The following is a 19243-nucleotide window of genomic DNA, read 5'->3' on the forward strand; positions in this document are numbered from 1 at the left end:
AACCCATGGCTGGGGGCTGGCCCTGTGGCTGAGTGGTTAAGTTCGCGCACTCCACTGCAGGCAGCCCAGTGTTTCATTGGTTCGAATCCTGGGCGCGTACATGGCACTGTTCATCAAACCATGCTGAGGCAGCGTCCCACATGCCACAACTAGAAGGACCCATAACGAAGAATATACAACTATGTACCGGGGGGCTTTGGAGAGAAAAAGGAAAAAATAAAATCTTTAAAAAAAAAAAAAAGCCGATGGCTGATATCATTTAAAACCCAACTGGAAACTAAATAAAATGCTACAATGAATAAGCTCATCTTAACTCATAGGAATACATCCAATAACTGGCAAGACTGCTTGTCCCCAGTGCCTGCAAACTTAATAGATGGTTATCATTTGCACTGCTGTGCTGACGGATCCTGTGGGAGGAGGCTAATAATTGTTTACATTTACCATGTACATAGAACTGTTAAAATAAATCTGACATCCTCTGATCCATACTTCTAACTATCCATCAGAACATCCACATGGATCTTTTACAACCACCCCAAACTCAAAACCCTAAAGTCCGTTTATTATTGTTCCTTCTTTCCCACCCTTCTCTCTACTAAACACTCTTTTTTCCGCTGTTAATGGCACAGTTTTGCATCTTGGTGTCTAGGGGTGAAACTCAGGAATGAATTTTGGCCCCTCTTCTTTACTCCACATATATATTAATAATTAGCAATTGTCTCCTAATTGATAGCCCTTGAATAAATTCTCTGTCCTTACTGCTTTGCCTTGGTTCAAGTCCTCATATTGCCTACAAGGACTCCTACAATAACCTCCTTATTTTCCCTACCTCTCATCCCTGCTTCCAGCCTTAATTACTCCACCATCTTGTCACCTGAGTTCTTTCTTTATAATGACAATCTGATGTGTTTCTCTCCTAATAAAGAGTCTATAATGGTTCTTTGCTTCCAAGAGGATAAGGGGTAAATTCCTTAGCATAAATACATGGTTCCACATGAACCAACCCACTCTTACCCGACTTCATCAGCCATGTACACTCTGGATGATGCCACCTCAACTACTGAGACCTGTATCCTCGCCCCTCCTTATGTCTTGCATGCATTCCTCTTGCTGCCTTGGATATTGTTCCCCATTTATCCATCTGGAAAAGGCTTAGTCCTCCTTCAATGCCTGGATTGCTCTATCTGTCTTTCCTTCCCTCCCTGAGGCAGATTTAGGGACATCCTCTTTGGGCTCCTATGGCATCTCTATTACATCATTTATCCAAACAGCATTACTATACTTTGTTTACATGTCTATCCTCACCATTAAATCCTATAAGAGCAGGACCATGTTTTAATAATCTGGGTCCCTAGCACCAGGCACAACATCCAACACATAGCAGATACTCAACAGGTGTTTATTAAATGAATGGAGGTATTAATAAATAAAGGGGTAGGCATAAGTAAAAAAACATATGGTTTGTCAGACTTAAAAACACATATTAAAAAACTTATAGAGGGGCTGGCCAGTGGCTGAGTGGATAAAGTTCTGCACACTCTGCTTCGGTGGCCGGGCTTTGCAGGTTCAGATCCTGGGGGCGGACCTACTCCACTCATCAGCCATGCTGTGGAGGCATCCCACATACGAAATAGAGGAAGATTGGCACAGATGTTAGCTCAGGGCAAATTTTCCTCAAGCAAAAAAAAAAAAAAGAGGAAGACTGGCAAGGGATGTTAGCTCAGGGCAAATCTTTCTCACCAACCTCCCCCCTCTACAAAAACCCCTCATAGATCAGGCTAACAACGATGAAACCACAGGTTGCTGTCGAAATCCAAGATTCAAAACTTTTATTCCTGCTGCCTATTCAAGCTGCTGCCTATTATTCTGTCCAACAAACACCCACTACTCCAGGATTTCACAGGGGTCCCCAGAAAAACTTTCCTCCCTGTGGATGTCTGGGAGTAACCCCTAACTAGGTCAACTCAGGGCAAATGACAAGTGGAGAGAAGAACAAGAGGAGTGGCATGCTGTTCACATCACTGGAGGGTTGGGCAGTCAAAGACAGGGACGGAAGTATCAAAAGTTAAAAATTTTCTCCCAGAGACACTTTATGAGGGTGGTATCAACATAAAGCATTCAGTGAACAGCCTCTTTCTGGTCGTGCATATAAAATCCCGTGCCCTTTTATGCTACACTCTCGAGCTAACACTACTGATCTATGTGCAGAAGGCACCATTTCACATCTGGAAAGCCTTTCAACCTGTAGGGATATTACCTTAAAACTGAGTCCCTGAAACACTACTGATCTATGTGCAGAAGGCACCATTTCACATCTGGAAAGCCTTTCAACCTGTAGGGATATTACCTTAAAACTGAGTCCCTGAAACAAACTGAGGAAGGGTGGGAAAGACAGGTGCATTCTGATGCATTTTCCCAGCATCAGACACTTCAGGTGGCTATTGCCAATATCTGTGAATTTTTTCACCATGGAAAATAAAACAGATAATGAGATATTTGATCCACGTGCTTTGTGTATGTACTTTTAAAATGTCACCTTTAGGTAACTCAACCCACCAATGGATTATTAATAAAATTCAGCAACTGTCAAAGCACTTCTCCGTGGAGGGAGTTTTGGCGGCGACACCTATTAGAAGAGAGAGACAGATGGCCTTACCTCTCAGCTCCCGCATCCACAGCTGTGAGTGGAGGTAACTGGGAGGAGGGGTTGTGAGGGCTCCCCTGTACATTATGTCCCGGAGAAGGGTGACTGACAGGATGTGGGGGCGGCACGGCCCCGGCAGCTGTTCCACTTCGGCTTGAATGATTGCTGGAGAAAATGGAAGCTGAAATCAAGGGAGAAACAAGCATCAGGCTGCACCCCAAATGAAGGCCACATTTTTTAAATCAAAGGCTGACAGCAAGCATATTTTAGGGGCTTGTTTGTTTTCCTCTTGGTGGTTTTAAGGGAACAGTTCTCCCCTTATTGGATAGACACAGCTTTTGTTTTCACAGTGGAACGTTTTCAGGTTCCCTGGCTAATGAGCTTTACTGCTGCCTGAGGAGCTCACGATGGGCTCACTCCAGGCTGACATTCACGGTTTGTCTCAGCGCTGCTTTGCCCCGCCAGTTCCCTGTCTGGACACTGTATAATTAGTCAATCTTGTAATGTTTGCATCTGGGCAAAGGTCTCTGTATTAGCGCTTTTCAGTCATGGGGGATGAGAGTCAGGTAACAGAATCTTCGGTCTGCTGACCCAGAAGGGCACAACATAGGCCTTCTTCCTTTTCCCATCGCTGCAGCGAGCCCCTGTGGGTCAGGCTGGCGTCTCTCTCTGTCACTGCTAAATCAATGTGATGAGAATGGAGCTTCCCCTGATCTTAGCACCAGCACAGGATCCTACACCCTTTTAACTTCAGAGTCTAACCGACCCAGGGCATTTCCCTGATGGTGTGATGGATGGCGGACTTGGTCTTGGTCAAAACTGAGGCCTCTTCCCACACCACAAAACATGAAAAGAGGGCCTCGAATGCAGCTCCAGATCTTCCCCCTCTCTTGCCTATTACGACACAGAGAGTGAGTCACAGCCTCATTCGTAGGGGCAGCCTAGCTTTTGAGAATTGACCTCAAACTTAAATATGTGCCCATTTAGATCAGCTAATTGGTACGATGTCACGGAAGAAACTGGGGCTTGTCACTTTCAGAGTCTATCACTATCAGAGAGGCTCGCTCAGTGTCTGGGACCTACTCAGCAGACATCTCATTATGCTGCAATCATACCAACATCATTATGCTGACTCTCTTTAACTTCCTTCTCTATACAAAGCTCTACTGAGCTTTATACCCATCTCTGCTCTTTTGAACTTACTCTACTGATATCAAAGAATAAATGGATTTTAAAAAAATAAAAGAAATCAGATTCAGGATTAAGAAAAAGAAGCCATACAATCAAAGAGATTTGAGGGTTTAAAAGTTCAGGGAACTGTATTTTTAGACTAGTACCACTTTTCTGCAACCTCTCCAGGATAGAATTAATACCCCAGATGACCCAGCCCCCAAAAGCTTAATCCAATGGAACAAGAGTTCAAGTACTTAAAGGAATACGTGAAGAGGCAGAATTACCATCTTCCTGCTCAAAAAGCCACTGACAAGGGTGTGATGTGATTTGAAGGGTTTATTTCTGGTAAGTCAGCATTGTGTCAGGTTAACTCTTGTCCTCAGCAGCCTGCATCCTCCACAGCCCTCCAAGTCATGAAGAGGTGGTGAGAAGAAAATGCTTACCAGCTCAAAAAGGCAATGCAGAGCTTCTGTTGTGTGTCAGCCTCCAGAAAAGTTGCACATTTGCAAACTCGCTAGAGTCACCTTATGAATCACTACCCTCATTTATGCTCAGCTTGCTCAGGCAACCACAATTCTGCTTGTATTCCAAATAATAATTTTACCCACGGGAGAAGGCTGTTTGGATTGACTGTGGCAATAGTTTCAATACTGGTGTTTGTCAGCATGGAGCTGGGTGTTTTATATACTATTCTAAAAACTAATGGAATAATAAGAAGTCACAGAGACACTGTGGAAACACAGCTAATTTTTTTATCTGCCTTAGTGAAGAAACATGAGCTCTCCTATTTGTTGTGTTGTAGTTGCTGAATGCACCCATCACTTATTATCCCCTGGAGGTACTTTTGTATGTACATAGGTGTGTGTGTTTATCACAGAGGAAGTGCTGCCCCTGCTGTTTATGACCCCACAGGCAACAGGGAAAGTTGGTGTGCACACTCTGCTCTATTCGATGGTTCAAAAGAAAATTTGGTGTTTCCCAGAAGTCTACATTAGCTATATTAGCCACATTTTTGCATTAACTGCAGTGAAATAGGCTGGGAAATTTGATATTGTTTGCAGCCTGCTGCACACTGAAAGCTAGGCCTGGTTAAGGGCCTCTCCTTCATCTCAAATAATAGCCAGGACCAACCATCCATCATCCATCTATCCATCTGTCCATCCATTCATCCTCCAATCATTATTTTTTAACGCAATATTCATTAAGTGCCTACAACACGCTAGTCACTCTACTATATGTGGGTCCCTGCCCTTGAGGAGGCTACAGTTTAGTGAGGGGAACAGATCTCTATATATCAATCCTACCAAAATACAGAGACTTACTAGTGTAGAGCATCGAACAGTGTTCAAAGGGCTTTAACACATTATTTTATTTGTGGCCCCAAAATATTCCCTAAGCGCTGACCAAACCAGATAACTGATCACACCTCCAACACATCATAACAATTTATGCTACTGTGCTTTGACTGTGATGACCTCTACCTTTCTCTAATTATTTTAACATTTTTGCTCTATGGGCACAGTTACTTGTGTTCTTCTCATTCCTCTCTTAGCAGCCAATTGTTCTACAAATATTTATGGAGCACCTACCACGTGGCAGACACTGAGCTAAGTCCTGGAAGAGACTAGAAAACAAGACATTCTTGGTGTCTACTATCTCCAACAGCATCATTCACGTTTGTTTGTTGAACAAAGACAAACACAATTTAAATGCCAACGGAGTCCATCTAAGGCTCAGTGAGTATGACAGGGACAGAATGGAACATTTACCCACCAACTCCTGTTTCCCACTGGTCAAGGATTGACTCAGAGTGTCAATTCTCTCATACTTCCAAGTAGGCACATGTACCAGAGTAGATAAAAGTTCTCACAGATGCCCAACACCAGGGCGTCAGAGAAGCCCGAGGGCAGAAATCCAGAGGCAGAAGGTGCATTTGAGGGTAGGTGCTGCCCGGTTATGCTGGTGCAACTGGTTGCCACAAAGCAATGGCTGCTGGTAGGAATAGATGGTGGAAAGGATGTGAGGTATAAGGGTGGGGTATAAGCGGTCTATGGTACAGGGTTGAAATCTCAGAAACATGCCCTCCCCCTGTGCTGAGGTCTAGTGTTACCTGCAACAGTCAAACACACACCTACAGCTTTTCCTTCCACTGCTATACTTGGTGAATGGCACCGGAACAGGCAGTGGCCCTTTGTCTAGGGGCCCCATGAGAATATGAAAGAGAGGGCTTTAGGTTCAATTTAAAGTTTGAATTTGGAAAACATACTGGACAGTTTCTTACATAGGGTGTAAGAAATCACCTCTCGGCAAAATGAGGCCTGTGATTTGCCTCTATTTTCTAACAGATGGGATGAGAATTAGAGGACAAACTCTATTCTGGTGAGATAACCTAGTAGAAGCTTATAACTCAGGGCTACACAGAGAGCTCTGCATGCAGTGTTCAAGGCAAAATTGCTAGTTGTGGATGTTGCCTGTGACCAATATAATGACCAGAGATTTAGAGGAAGCAACAACAGACACAAACATGGCTTTCCAACATTCATCTGACCCCTGTCTCGTATACTCTTCTAATAAAATGGACAAAACTCTGGAGTCAGGTAGCTGTGACTTCAGTAGGACTGCCCTTGGCTTCTACCAAAGATCCACATTTCTCAGAAATTGCCCCTATGGCACAGGAAATGCCTCTCCTACTTACACTAACTTCTAGGAACTTCCACCTATATCACAGTCATACATCCAGGATTCCACCTTACTTACTATAGTCTAAAAATATTCTTTTATTCATTCATTTATCCAAACACAATTTTCCAGCCTCTACTCTGTAACAACTATGTGCTGCTCTCTTAATGTTCAAAGTCTGAATACCTGCTGGCTTCACACAGACCTGCCCACCATAACACATGCTTCCAGACAAATGCTCAGGCTTTGCCAAGCGATTTTTTAACCTCAGGAAGAAAATCTCCATGTTAGAGTGCAATTGTAAGGTCATTCATAAAAGGAAAACTTTCCTTCCATACACACTCAAAATGATTTTCCAAATCCAACCAATGGGGCATACAATGAGGCCTATCAATCAAAGCATTTGGAAGAGAACCAATCCCTCCAGAATCCAGGGCAATATTAACAAAACTGTTGTGATCAAATCAACCGGCACATACAGGCTGCCCACAGGGGCAGCCTTCATTGTCTGGTGTAACCTCGGGGGTCAGTGCTGCTTTCAAGGCTGGAAGAGGCTTTTAGGTGAACCTCAAGACGGCGCTGATGACTGGCAGCTGGAACAACTGATTAGGCACGGCAGAGGAACATATTGGAAATTCTTATTGCTTTTGTGATTAAGAGGTGGTGGACTCCCCAAGGAAATAAAAGCCTGGTCTTGAGATGAATTTGTGAGCCCTGCCTTCAGCAGAGGACCAAGAGCTGGCCTCCCTGCTGCTTTGGGCTTTCTCTCTGGGGTTTGGTTTACTGCTGTCCTCCACCCCATCTCCTGTACAAGTAGGTGGGGGTGACTCAGTTGGGCTTTATAGTTTTCCCAAAGCAGCATCTGTTCATCTATGTGGTCTCCAGATGCCATCTCACCAGCTATCGGGACCCAGGCATCCTAGGCTGGTGCCTTTAACTAACTCAGGTTAATCTGGGTTAACAGACAGTGCTCTCTCTAGCCAAATGAAAACGGTTAATCTGTATTTCTAATGGATACGGACAGGGCACCCTTGGGGATAATTCAGCTGTCACATATTCATCACTATGTGAATGGAGGGAGGCAAGGAGCATTAGTAACTTCCCCAAAATGAAGTCTACTTGTCTCAGGCCACCCCCAGAGCCAAGGAAGGCCACTGTAAACACTCCTTGGTAACTACGTTTTCATCATTTTAGAGGGCAGGGAGGAAGACCTCCCTTGCCCGGCTGAGGTATATTAAAAACAGCCAACGGAGGGAATATTCCAGTTCAAACCTGAATGCAGCTGGAGTCCTACTTCTCAAGCTTTAACTTGCAAACAAATCACCAAGGTAAAATTTCGATTCTGATCCACTAGGTCTTGGAGGCAGGGAGTGCTGAGATTGCGAACTTCCATCAGACTCTCGAAGTCCGTGGTGCAGCTGAGGCTGCTGGTCCGGGGACCCCACTTTGAGCAGTAGATGCTGGACTATATATATCTCAGCCGCATTTCATCTTCTTGCTGCCCCATCCCTCAGAATTGTAGTTGCCATTTACTGAGTACTTTGCAAACTTTTCCCCAGTTTACTGATGAGCAGGTTGAGGCCTAATCGGGTTCCTGAATAGGTTACCTGGCCTTGGTCATGCGGCTGGTAAGTAGCGGAGCTGGAATTCAAACCTAGGAAGCCTGATTTCAGATCACATGACCTTAACCACCATACTATATGGCCTTCCAAAGGCAGGATGGATTGAAGGAAAGTCATAAGAGTGTTGCTACTGTATCAGAACCCCTGTTCTCTCCACTTGCAAAGGCAGCTTGGAGTCACTGGACACTGCTCCCCACCACACATAATGCACACGGGTAGCTTTAACCACCAAAATGCTGGTTAGGATGCAAAAGGTACATTCCCATTTCTGTTTCTACCTATCCTAAAAGCACCGAAGTGAGCTCAGCATGGATGAGAGAAATTTTCCAGCTCTGAAAATTAATTCAGGCAAGAAACTAACTGAGTTATTTGGTTTAGAAAACAAACAGCAGTAGGAAATGTTCTTTTTCCCAAATAGAGATTTCAGATGTTTGTCAGGGGCCTATTGATCCACTAACAGGAAAGAAGAAAGGCAAGGAAGGGTTATTCATGACTGATGAGATATATGCACCTGTTACCACAAGTGAGCTCGACGTCATGAGCTGAAAGACTACTGCCTGTGTCAATAATGCACGAAGAAGGGATTTGCTGTGCAGTTCTGTAGCCACTGAGCTGTTAGAGCAAATCTGCCTTTGGAGTCACTTATGATTACTTGAAAAGCCATGGAGTTGCTCTTCATAATGGGCCTGCTCTCATAGGAAAGGTGGAACCAGTCTTATCCATGGACTGTGAATTCATTTATAATGAGTACCTGAGTAATGTTGGGACCCTGAGAAATGACACTAATGCTTGGTGGATGGCACACAGGAAGAGGTGTGGACTCACCATTTGTTTCCTGGGCAGTATGTCCAGGGTCTGGGCACAGAGGGGTAAGCTAATCAATGAAACCAGGTTAAGTCAGCTTTCAGTGAGATATTAAAAAGAGTTAGAGGCCCCATGCAGATGGTGAGCTCAGTCTTGGCTCTGTCTCCCCTCCTCAACTTCCCCCTACCAGGAGAAATTTGAACCTGGGAAGGATTCAGGAAACAGTTGAACTGCAATAAAAATTGTGGCTCCTTCCATCTCACTAGAAATTGAGCACTCAAGAGAGATATCAGGGGGCCGGCCCCGTAGCTGAGTGGTTAAGTTTGTGCGCTCCGCTTCGGAGGCCCAGGGTTCGGATCCTGGGCGCGGACATGGCATGGCTCATTAGGCCATGCTGAGGCGGCATCCCACATGCCACAACTAGAAGGACCCACAAGCCACAACTAGAAGGACCCACAAGCCACAACTAGAAGGACCCACAACTAAAATATACAACTATGTACTGGGGGGAGAAAAATGTGGGGGAAAAAAAAGAGAGCTATCAGGGTGGTTATTAAGAGAACAAAGTGCATGCACTGGGAGTTGCACGGACCTAGGTTTGAATTACCAATTACTAGCAATGTGTCCTGAGCAAGTCACTTAAGGTAAACTCAGTTTCTTCATCTTAAATAAAGATAATGCCTCACAGGATGGTGAGGGGGATTATATCATATATAGAAAACACTTAGCATAGTGCCTGGACCCTGGTTAAGTACTCCATAAGCCACTGTTGCTATTCTTTGGCTATTTATATTATTGTAACCATTACTAATATTAATAGGATGGGGAAGACAAAGGCATATGTTACTCCAGAATGGCAATCTCCAATAAAGTATGGCCTCTTACTGAAGATGCACATAAATATAAACAGTGGACTAGGGTCATTTTAAAATGCAGAAGACTGTATACATCATATTCTCTAATAAGGAGCATTTTTTTGTTCAATTTTTCTAGTGCAAGTTGTTATAAAGCCTTCAGGGCCTGCAAAAGAATCCTCATAGGGTTAAAATGTTGTACTTCATTTTACGCGAGTAATATACACCTTTGAGTTACAACCCATAATGTGTTTCAGTTTAAAAGATAACAAGTCATTTTCATGCATGACTGCACTTCATTAAGGAGCGAAAATGGGCTGTTACTAAAATGTCAACACAATTGTCCCTCTTGAAGCTTAGTTTATCTTGAAGTATTTTTACATTTCAGCACTTCTTTTTGTTTGTTTCTCTAAGAGTGTAAAGATCCAGCCATGGTTAATTTTCAGAATTCAAAAAAGACTCCCCTTCAGTCATTCTGAAGAAAATGACCAATACTGGGGGTAACTGGAGTTTTGGTCCCCAATAGTGAAAATTTAGGCCTCACTACCCTCTGTGGTTTTTTGCATTTCACCCTGGAGCAATTTAATAGCACTGTCATTCAGTGGAGAAACGCTCTCACAAGCTGAATTCACAAACCAGAGAGTCTTATAAGAAGGAAAATGCCCCGTCAGGGTCACTCGTAAGGCTGCATTTGATAGCGAGGTTAACTGGAGCCCGGGAGGGATGCCTCAGCTAATCCTTGCCTTGTTGCCTATTAGTAGAAGAGCCTAGTTTCCCTTTCGTTTCCTCCTACTGTCTGGGCACTTTTCCCCTTCCCTCTCCAACAGGAAGTGCATCATTCCACATTCCACCCGTATTAGGAAAAAGTAGCTTCTTAAGGGTTTGCACAGTCATCTCTCTAATCTTTCCCTTCTCCTTGAGGCATGAATAATTTTAATATTGCCAATCCCTAAAAATCTATTCTTTCTGCCTGTCTTTTTCCTCTCACTTTGTGGTGTAGAGTATCATTATCCAGCAGCCCTGATAAGAGGATAATGAAACAAACCTTTCTCAACCGGATTGGGTGGTTGTCAGACTAAAATGACATCACCCGTACATCCTTGACATGCTACCCCGAGCTAATTGATGGTGAACAATGGTAACTGTCACCTGTGCACTAAGACAAAGAAAACACACTCATGTCACCTGATGGGAGAGCTACCTGGCAACTGATAAACAAATGTGTTAGGGAGACATTCTATTAAGGTAAAAGAGAGTACATCTCTGAAGAACATGCCTATTAACTTTGAGCTTAAGAGCGCTGCTGTTCACTGGGGAACAGAAATAAATAAGGTAAAATGAGAATTTATTGATGTCTGGACAGTTACATGAATATTCAGGTTCTCTTACAAACAGATATTCCCACATGAGCTCCACACTTCCACGTAGGCTGCCCAATTACATTTTCACATCATACAGCCGGATTTATAGCCAGGGAAGACCGTATTAGTGTTTGAAAGAGGATACATGCTTACATGCCTTTCTGGAATACACTGCGATACAACGAGAAGATAATGGCTGATGTCATCCACATAAATGCCAAAAGTTACCATCAAACATTCTGAAATACCACATGTAATTAACTTCATGTTAGGAAAAGCTCTTGAAACAGCTGCATTTCAGAACAAAGACATTTTGTTACAAGTAGAATGGCATCCTCTGGCAGCTCCCTCAACTTCTCTGGGACCAACATTTCGTGCAACCCTCTTGGGTCTTTCCAGACAATGCATGACAACCTAACCCCAAATTTCATCTTATCTTCTTCACTCTACCTACTTGATCACTTACAGAAAGTTAGTTACACAGAAAGTCAGTAAAATAATTTGAGCAAGCAAACAATTCAGACTACCCTGTGGGAAATCCAGCATTGACTCTGTGTGTTATGTTATCCTCCAGGTTGGCAGAGTAGGAGGGCAGAAAGACGGAGCAGGTATGGCCAACCATTCCCAGAAGCTTTTCCAGGAATGCTCCTCATATCTTTCTTCAGAAATAAAATCTGATTTGGTCACAAGAACCAAAATTTTAGTAAAAATATTAGATTTAATTCCACATTATTCATCCTTTAGCTGTCTTCTACCTGTTCCATGTTGACTACAAAAGGTGTTTCCTCCTGTTCAGCTACTACTGAGACAACCCCACCCACTCCACCTTCATGTGACTTCTGAAAACATTTCACAGCAAAGGTTTCTTGGAAACAGCTTTTTGGCACAGACACCCACTCCAAGTTTTAATGCAATATTTTTCTAGCCAACTCAATGGCTGATCTACCAACTCTGTCTGAATTCTCTCAGGAAACCTCTCTCTTCCCAGCTCTGTAACATGGAGTGACAAGAGCCCTTTTGGGGAACTGTGCTCTATCTAGTGGGGAACCAAAGTCTGTGATGACCACCAGCCCCGGGAAAAACTACCTAGATGGTGAAGCTGGTTTTGTTGTGACTGCAGGGAATCCCCTTCCCTCTTTTTTCACACTTTGCTCATGAACTGGATGCTCTTCCCATTTTGCCTTCAGGTTTTCAGTGTTAAACCTCCTAGTTTACTTTACTCTCAAGACAGACTCTGATAAGTCATCCCACGTTATCATGAATTTATGCTCATATACAACCTTTCTCAGGGACATTTATTTAAAGACTTTTCACTACCTGTGGAATGCAGGGTTCAGTCTTCGGTTGTATGAGTTTCATGTACCTTTGTTGCTGGTAGAAAATGTGTTTTGAGGAAGTAAGCAACTTTCCTGTTGGAATGTGACCAGATGGATTCCTAAAGCTTGATATTTCAACTTTTCGCTTTTTTCCCTGGGCATTAATTTATATGTCTACAAGAGGCCTGCATTTTAGAAAACATAATTCTTGATATTCAAGGATTTGAGACTCTTTTCTTTTTAGGAAAAATAGACCTGGGTAGAATTAAACCATGACTTCCCCCTTCTGATTTCTATGCCAGCCCTGGGAGCTCATCATAACCAGAATCAAGCCCCGCTTTCTTCCAGCAGCTTCTTCCTAAGGGGGAGCCACATCAGTGAGGGCTTACACCCTTCCACCACGGCCCAAGCTGTCTCTGCAGATGTCTGCTTGCAATGTGATGACTTCAAGTGGTAATAATTCCATTTGAGGTTCCATAGAATGCCCGAGGGAGGCCAAGGAGTGCTGGGCAATGGGTGGTATAAGTGGTCTGGATCCCTTCAACTGAAATAGCTCTGCTGTGACCTGTTTTAAATATTGGGCCTTATCAAAATCTCTGCAAACCCACGGACTAGAAGACTACTAAAGTTATATGCTAAGTCTAAAATACTATGGGGATCAACAAAACCTGTATGTATTGGGAGACTTTAAAACAAAACTTGAGCAAATACGTGAAAGCCATGAGCTTCCTTGATTTCACTCAGTCATTGATGAATGCCCCAGATGTAAGCATAAAGCAGTGGTTAGCAAACCTTTTCCATTTAGGGCCAGATAGTAAACATTTTAGGTTTTTCAGGCAAGAGGCAATGTCCTCAATTCTTTGAGCAACTGTTCTCACCTAAGGTAACAGTCTTCTTTACATTTTACATTTAAAAATCGTAAAACCACCCTTATCTCTCAGGCCATGCAAAAACAAGAGGTAGGCAGACCAGACTTGGACCGTGGTGTAATAAATTATCTGTTGCATGTTAACTACTAAGAACCATCACAAAAACACTAGGGAACTGTTTTTGAAATATGGAAACTAAATTTGAGGTAAGCAAATAGTCAAGAATAGTTTTCTAGACACCTTGGAGTATATTTTAAGATAAATGACATGGCCTGGAAGAGTCTATTTACAAAATCACACCAGGAGGGCCCAAGGCTATGCCTGAGCAAGGCCAACACAATGGCTGTGTAAAACTGTGTTGGTTGAGGCCATCAATTCTATTTCTTCTTTCCACCACCTAGCTCACCCTCACAGACTCACTCTTGATTAAGTTCATTTTTCAACCAAGCACACTGGCACTCTGTATGACCAGCCTGAGTATACTTCTACTCTTCATGGCAACAGAAAAAACGTCTAATTTACTGATCTGAAAATGGGTTTTAGAATATGGGAGTACTGAGTTCTCATCTTGACTTGAATTCTTCTTGGAAGTAACACTTTATCTCAGGACAGCTATTTTTGAACTCCTAATAGTAGCAACCAGTACTAAAAGGAATGGATAGAAGGGGTTTCAGTCCCTGTCACAGACATTGATTTGGTTCATGAGTAAGTCGCTAAGCTTTTAAGCAAAGAGGAAGGAAAAAAAAGAAAGGAGCATCAGCAGAGCATCTACCAGAGGCAGGGTGTGTGCTGAACTCTTACATGTGATTTCATTTAATTCTCACAACAGTCCAGTGGAATCAGCATTCTCACCAGCATTTTATAAAAGAGGAAAAGTAACCTCTCCAAACTAAACATCTAGTGAGTGGAAAGGTAGGACTAGAGCTCAGCCCTAGCTCCACATTCTTTCTGCCGTAGCACACTGTATCTAAAGAACAAAGACAGACAAAAAACCCCCACTATTTTTGAATAGGAAACCCCAGTGCCCATCAAAACACAATTTTGACTTTGTGATTTGGGGGGCACTTGTATCCAAGTGATGGGTGTCTGATTCCAGTTTGGTTTTCTCTAGAAACCTACAGTAGATTTCTTTAACTAAAAAATGTCATGTGAACTACTGGGCAAATTACTGAAATATAAAATGTAAAGAACTGTATTTTAGTTTTCTTTTATTCTACCAATGATGCTGATTAAATTTTTAATTTGTTCAGGCTTCCATATTTTCTCCATTTCTTAAAAAATGGGAGTGGTGGGTAATTTGTGGCACCTGTTCCCTATCTGCTTTATGGAACTGTAACATGCATTTTTCTAGTATTTGGATAAAAACAACAATAATAATAACTATAGATGCTGAACACTTACTATGTGCTAGGCACTGTTCTAAGCACCCTCTCTGTCATTTAATCTAGCAACTGATCTCCGTAAGAGGGAAATAAATTTGAGTTAGAGGAAGAAGTAACATTTCCATTTGTAAATGTTCCATTTGAGCATGGATTGGCTATGCAGATGGCCAGAGGGACTGTACAAAACATGGCCAATAATATGATGTAAGAAAACGGACATTAAATACTGCCCATCCTTACTTTTGTATAGATATAACCCAAAACTGCCTTAGTACTTCAACATTATACACCCTAGATCATTACATTACCGCAAAATCTCCTGGGGCAGTTGATGCATTGCATTTTTCACAAAGTGCATCCATTTCTTGGAAAACTGGATAAGCATCCCTGTGAACCAGCCTGAGGAGCAAACTCCTATGCATGCCAATGAGAGTTTATGCCCTTTTCTTTTGAATAGTGAATAGTTCACTTTCTACAGCCCATCTTAAAAGGTAGGAATAGGAGTTTCACTAAATCCCCAGAGAAATGTGCCAATGAAGATTATAAATCCTGACTTCTTAGGGTGTGGTTAGGTGTTAACAGACCTGTTAACAGAAATCACAGCTGATGGACAGTCAGAGCAGAAGCCACACGTGAGCAGCTAAATTCACTAAGAGAGACCAGGACTGGAGTGGAACAAGCAAGGCCCAGATAGCAACTAGAAATGGTGTCATGAAAGTGAAGCTAGAGCAGCCTTGAAGCCTAGGTAGGAAAACTAAGTTAAGAAGCCAAGGAGGTAGCTGGAACTTCTGATGAATCAATGCCTGCTGGTTAAGGCAGCATTAATGGTTCGAGTCATGGCCAGGGCACCTGAATGGGGCAGATCATTCTTTGGTAATATTGAGGAAGATACTACAAAAGCCAGTCTTTGAAGACAGTGCTGTTGGTTGTCTGGAATGAGTCACTTCCACAATACCCTCTTTATTCAGTGCTTGCAACACGCTTTCTTATCACTGTTACCAGTAAAACATGACAAGTAATATCCAAGCTAATTCAGTGATGTCTTTCATTTTAGAGTTTTATGCTATTCTTACCACTTATTTTCAGTGCTCCATAAAAGCGTAAAAAATGAACTTTCACTGGGACTACAAACACCTGAAAACGCCCACTTTCTTTTTTTTTCTTTATTCTTCACATTAAAGAGACATAACTACCTATTTCTCTCCTTCAGAAGGTAAATTCAGCTGACGCAGAAAGTCGGGACTTCAGACTCAGAAGTTTGGCTCATGCCCCCAGTCACAAAAGCTATTAGCTCCCCATTCCAGAAGTTCTATCCTGAATTCTCCGTTTTGCCATTCGTCTGTTTCCTAAGTCCTGCTCAGGGTACACTTCAAAGTAGGTCCAACCTTTTCGTCTCACACCCCTTCTGAGTGTCAGCAAAATAACATAAAATGAGGAAAAAGAGAAATAATAGCATAAAGGCAAAGAAGACTTTGCCCAGTGGGAATACAGCTCCAAGTGCCTAGCTTCACCACCTTTCTCTCCTCCTCCAGGCGGCTCTAGGAGGCATGGAATTGTTTTTGCTCACCCACAAAAATATTTTTACAGCAAAAACCTGTACATATTGTAAAACGGAATAAGTCAGCTTAATCTTGTGTGAAAAATTAACATGAGTACAAGGGAATAAGTGGATATGGAAAACTGAAGCACCAAATTAAGGACCTTGCAAACACATAACATTAACATTAGCTACATACAAACAAATGTGCCCTGCACTGGCTCGGAATCGGAATTTTAATTTTCTTCAGTTGAGTGGTTATAAGACCTCACTCAATCAAAATATGAGCAGTGCCGCTATAACACCGGTGTGGAAAGACAAGCTTAATGTTCATCTATAGATTTCCTATAGTGAGAAACAAAAATATATACCACATGGCAATCTTTTTCTTCGCTATTTGATTCCATTTTATTATCTTTGTAATGATTTAATTGTAAGTACTAGAGCCGTATTATTCTAGTTATCATTGTAAATATACAGGATATCAGGTATATCATTAAATTGCCTTTTGTGGACAGATTTCTATCACAATGTCTTCACGCTAAAATTTTTCTCTAATTTTTAAGTTATTTTTTGAAAAATTTCAGCTTTATTGAGGTTTAAGTGACACGTAAAATTGTAAGATATTTAAAATGTACATCATGATGGTTTGATATACATATACATTGTGAGAAGATTTCCCCCACCTAGTTAATTAGGGGCACTTCTTATTGTAACTGTCACCAGTCAAAATTCAGACCATGTTTTGCTAGAAGTCAGATTCTCACATTTTATGATGCAGAACAATGCTTTTCAAATTATGTTCCCTGGACCAACAGCATCCAGTGTGATCTGAGAACTTTTTAGAAACACTTGGCAGAAATTCAAATTCTTGGGACTCAGAAATTCTGGAGATGGGGCCCAGCAATTTGTATTTTCATAAGCCTTCCAGGTGATTCAACGCACCCTAAAGGATTGGCTCAGGGCCAGGGAGGGCTAAATCTATAGGTTAAAGCTATCAATTCCTACAACAGAGAAGAATGAGGCTTGCTCCTACCCTCACTGATTCTCCAATCCATCTTGGCGGATAAACCACAGATGCAAGAGATGTTACAAGAACAATACACGATTTTGACAGCAGTTAAAGGCAACGTCAGAAGAGATACAACAAAGACGTGACTGCCAAACATTTCCCTTTGGATCCCTTCCATAACCTGAGCCTCCACCTCCTTGTGTCCACTGCCCATCAGTGTTCTGTCCTTTCTTCGTCTCTGCTGAAGTCTAAGTAAAGAAGAGCATCCAAAGATAATACAAATAATAACTATTGCATTTTTTATAATGCTCTATGCCTTCTTAAGGACTTTTATATAGGTCTCATGTTATTTGATCTTGACAATTCTCCTAAAAATTTAACCTACTGGGAAATTTGTGTGCCAATTTAAAACACTCTAATAAAGTCCCTAAATTAACGACCACTTTTTGAGAGTAGACTCTATGAGGCACTTTTATATAAAATTATTTCTAATCCTTACAACTGTGCAAGTTGTCCCAACATAGCAAATATACTCAACTTAAGAATGTAGAAAATGTATTAAAACATATACCATTAAAATTATATTAGCATAAAACTATTTCATGAAGTATGTTAAATCTTGTACGGATTTAATATGGTGCTATTTATTACAAAAAGTGATGGTATTGTAAAAAAGAAGTCTTCATTTCCCAGTAATGAAGGAGAAGGGAAGGAAATGACACTATATGACTTCAAAAATTCCTGCTCTAAAAAAAGTCTTTAGTTTCCTTCTACAATTCCCTATAATATCTGAATATAACATGTTATTTTTCCTGAAAAATCTAAGGTTACATATGTTCAAAATTGGGATAATTCAACAGGACTTGTAAGCTCTAAAACATGATAATTACTCTATAACCCAATAGAAATGGTACTGATAAAATTCCCTCATTCTTGCAGATTTCCTTGTTCCAGCGGCATTAGCTCCTCACTGGGTGGGTGGTTCCTGTGGGACTCAAATATCTCAACCACACTGGCCTCTATGATGTCTTCACGGCTAAGGCCATTTGCACAGGCCATGTTTTATCAAATCTACAGTACAGCTTCGGTTTGGAGGGAGTTGTAACTTTTGTGATCACCCATGGGACAGATCTTCTTCCACAGAGCATTCTTTGTTAGTGAATGGACGCTTTGCCAAGTCCAGGCACTGGTCCAGGCTGTTTATGATATTGTAGATTCACTAATTGTAGGCTTATCTGCTTCATTAGTTCATGGAGGGGGCTGACGAAAAGATCAACACAGGCATTAAGCCTTGAAAATGGCATTCACACCTTAATCTATTGGCGATGAAACACTTCTCCCTCAGATCATCAGATAAATCACCTACATTTACAGGCTGGCCTGTAGCACTATTTATCTGGGGCATAGAACCTCTGAACAAAAGGGCAGGAAACTGTAAGTGAGCCATCCTTGAGAATTGCTCATCTCTGCCCCAGCCTTCCTGTTAGATCACAAAATAGCTCTCAGGTTAGTTCAGGAGCAGACCTGGGGAGCCCCAGGATTTTCAGAATAGTAGACAAGTAAACACCTCAATTTAAAATCATCCTCAGCATGGCCTCAAGTGATATTTAGCTGCTTTAACTTGGGGCACTATTTCCTTCCACAGAAGTAAAAGTCTTTTTGGGCAATCCTTTCCAATCAAAATCTGTCTTATCAATCCAAAAAGTGTGTTTCAGTAAGAGAAGCCAACACTTTAGGAGACGCACAAGATTTGTATGTGTCAGAACTGCCATCTTCCTTCTTCATCTTAATGCTCTGAAAACTAGTCCTCTCTTGGAATCTTAAAAATCACTGTCTGATAGCCACTAAAAATTTCCATTTCAAAACCACGGCTTCATCAAACCATGAGTCCTCAATTGTGGTGGCTTCTAAAAAATCATGGTGTTCAATGCTAAACTGCTTTTGATCCTATGCCCATATGTACTCAGCAGGTTTCCATCAAAATATC

The 19243-nt window shown here is 41.9% G+C and overlaps 1 protein-coding gene across 4 annotated transcripts in view; it reads right to left on the bottom strand.

Moving 5' to 3' along the window:
- GLIS3 (GLIS family zinc finger 3) overlaps window positions 1-19243 on the bottom strand; it is a 444743-nt gene that overhangs the window by 43332 nt on the left and 382168 nt on the right. For all 4 annotated transcript variants that reach the window (XM_044756597.2, XM_014827742.3, XM_070495571.1 and 1 more), the window contains one exon: window positions 2660-2828. In XM_044756597.2, the coding sequence (XP_044612532.1) occupies window positions 2660-2828 (169 nt within the window). The remainder of the gene's footprint in view (window positions 1-2659; window positions 2829-19243) is intronic.

Source organism: Equus asinus, chromosome 23 (genome assembly GCF_041296235.1).
Source record: "Equus asinus isolate D_3611 breed Donkey chromosome 23, EquAss-T2T_v2, whole genome shotgun sequence".
Lineage (NCBI taxonomy): Eukaryota > Metazoa > Chordata > Mammalia > Perissodactyla > Equidae > Equus > Equus asinus.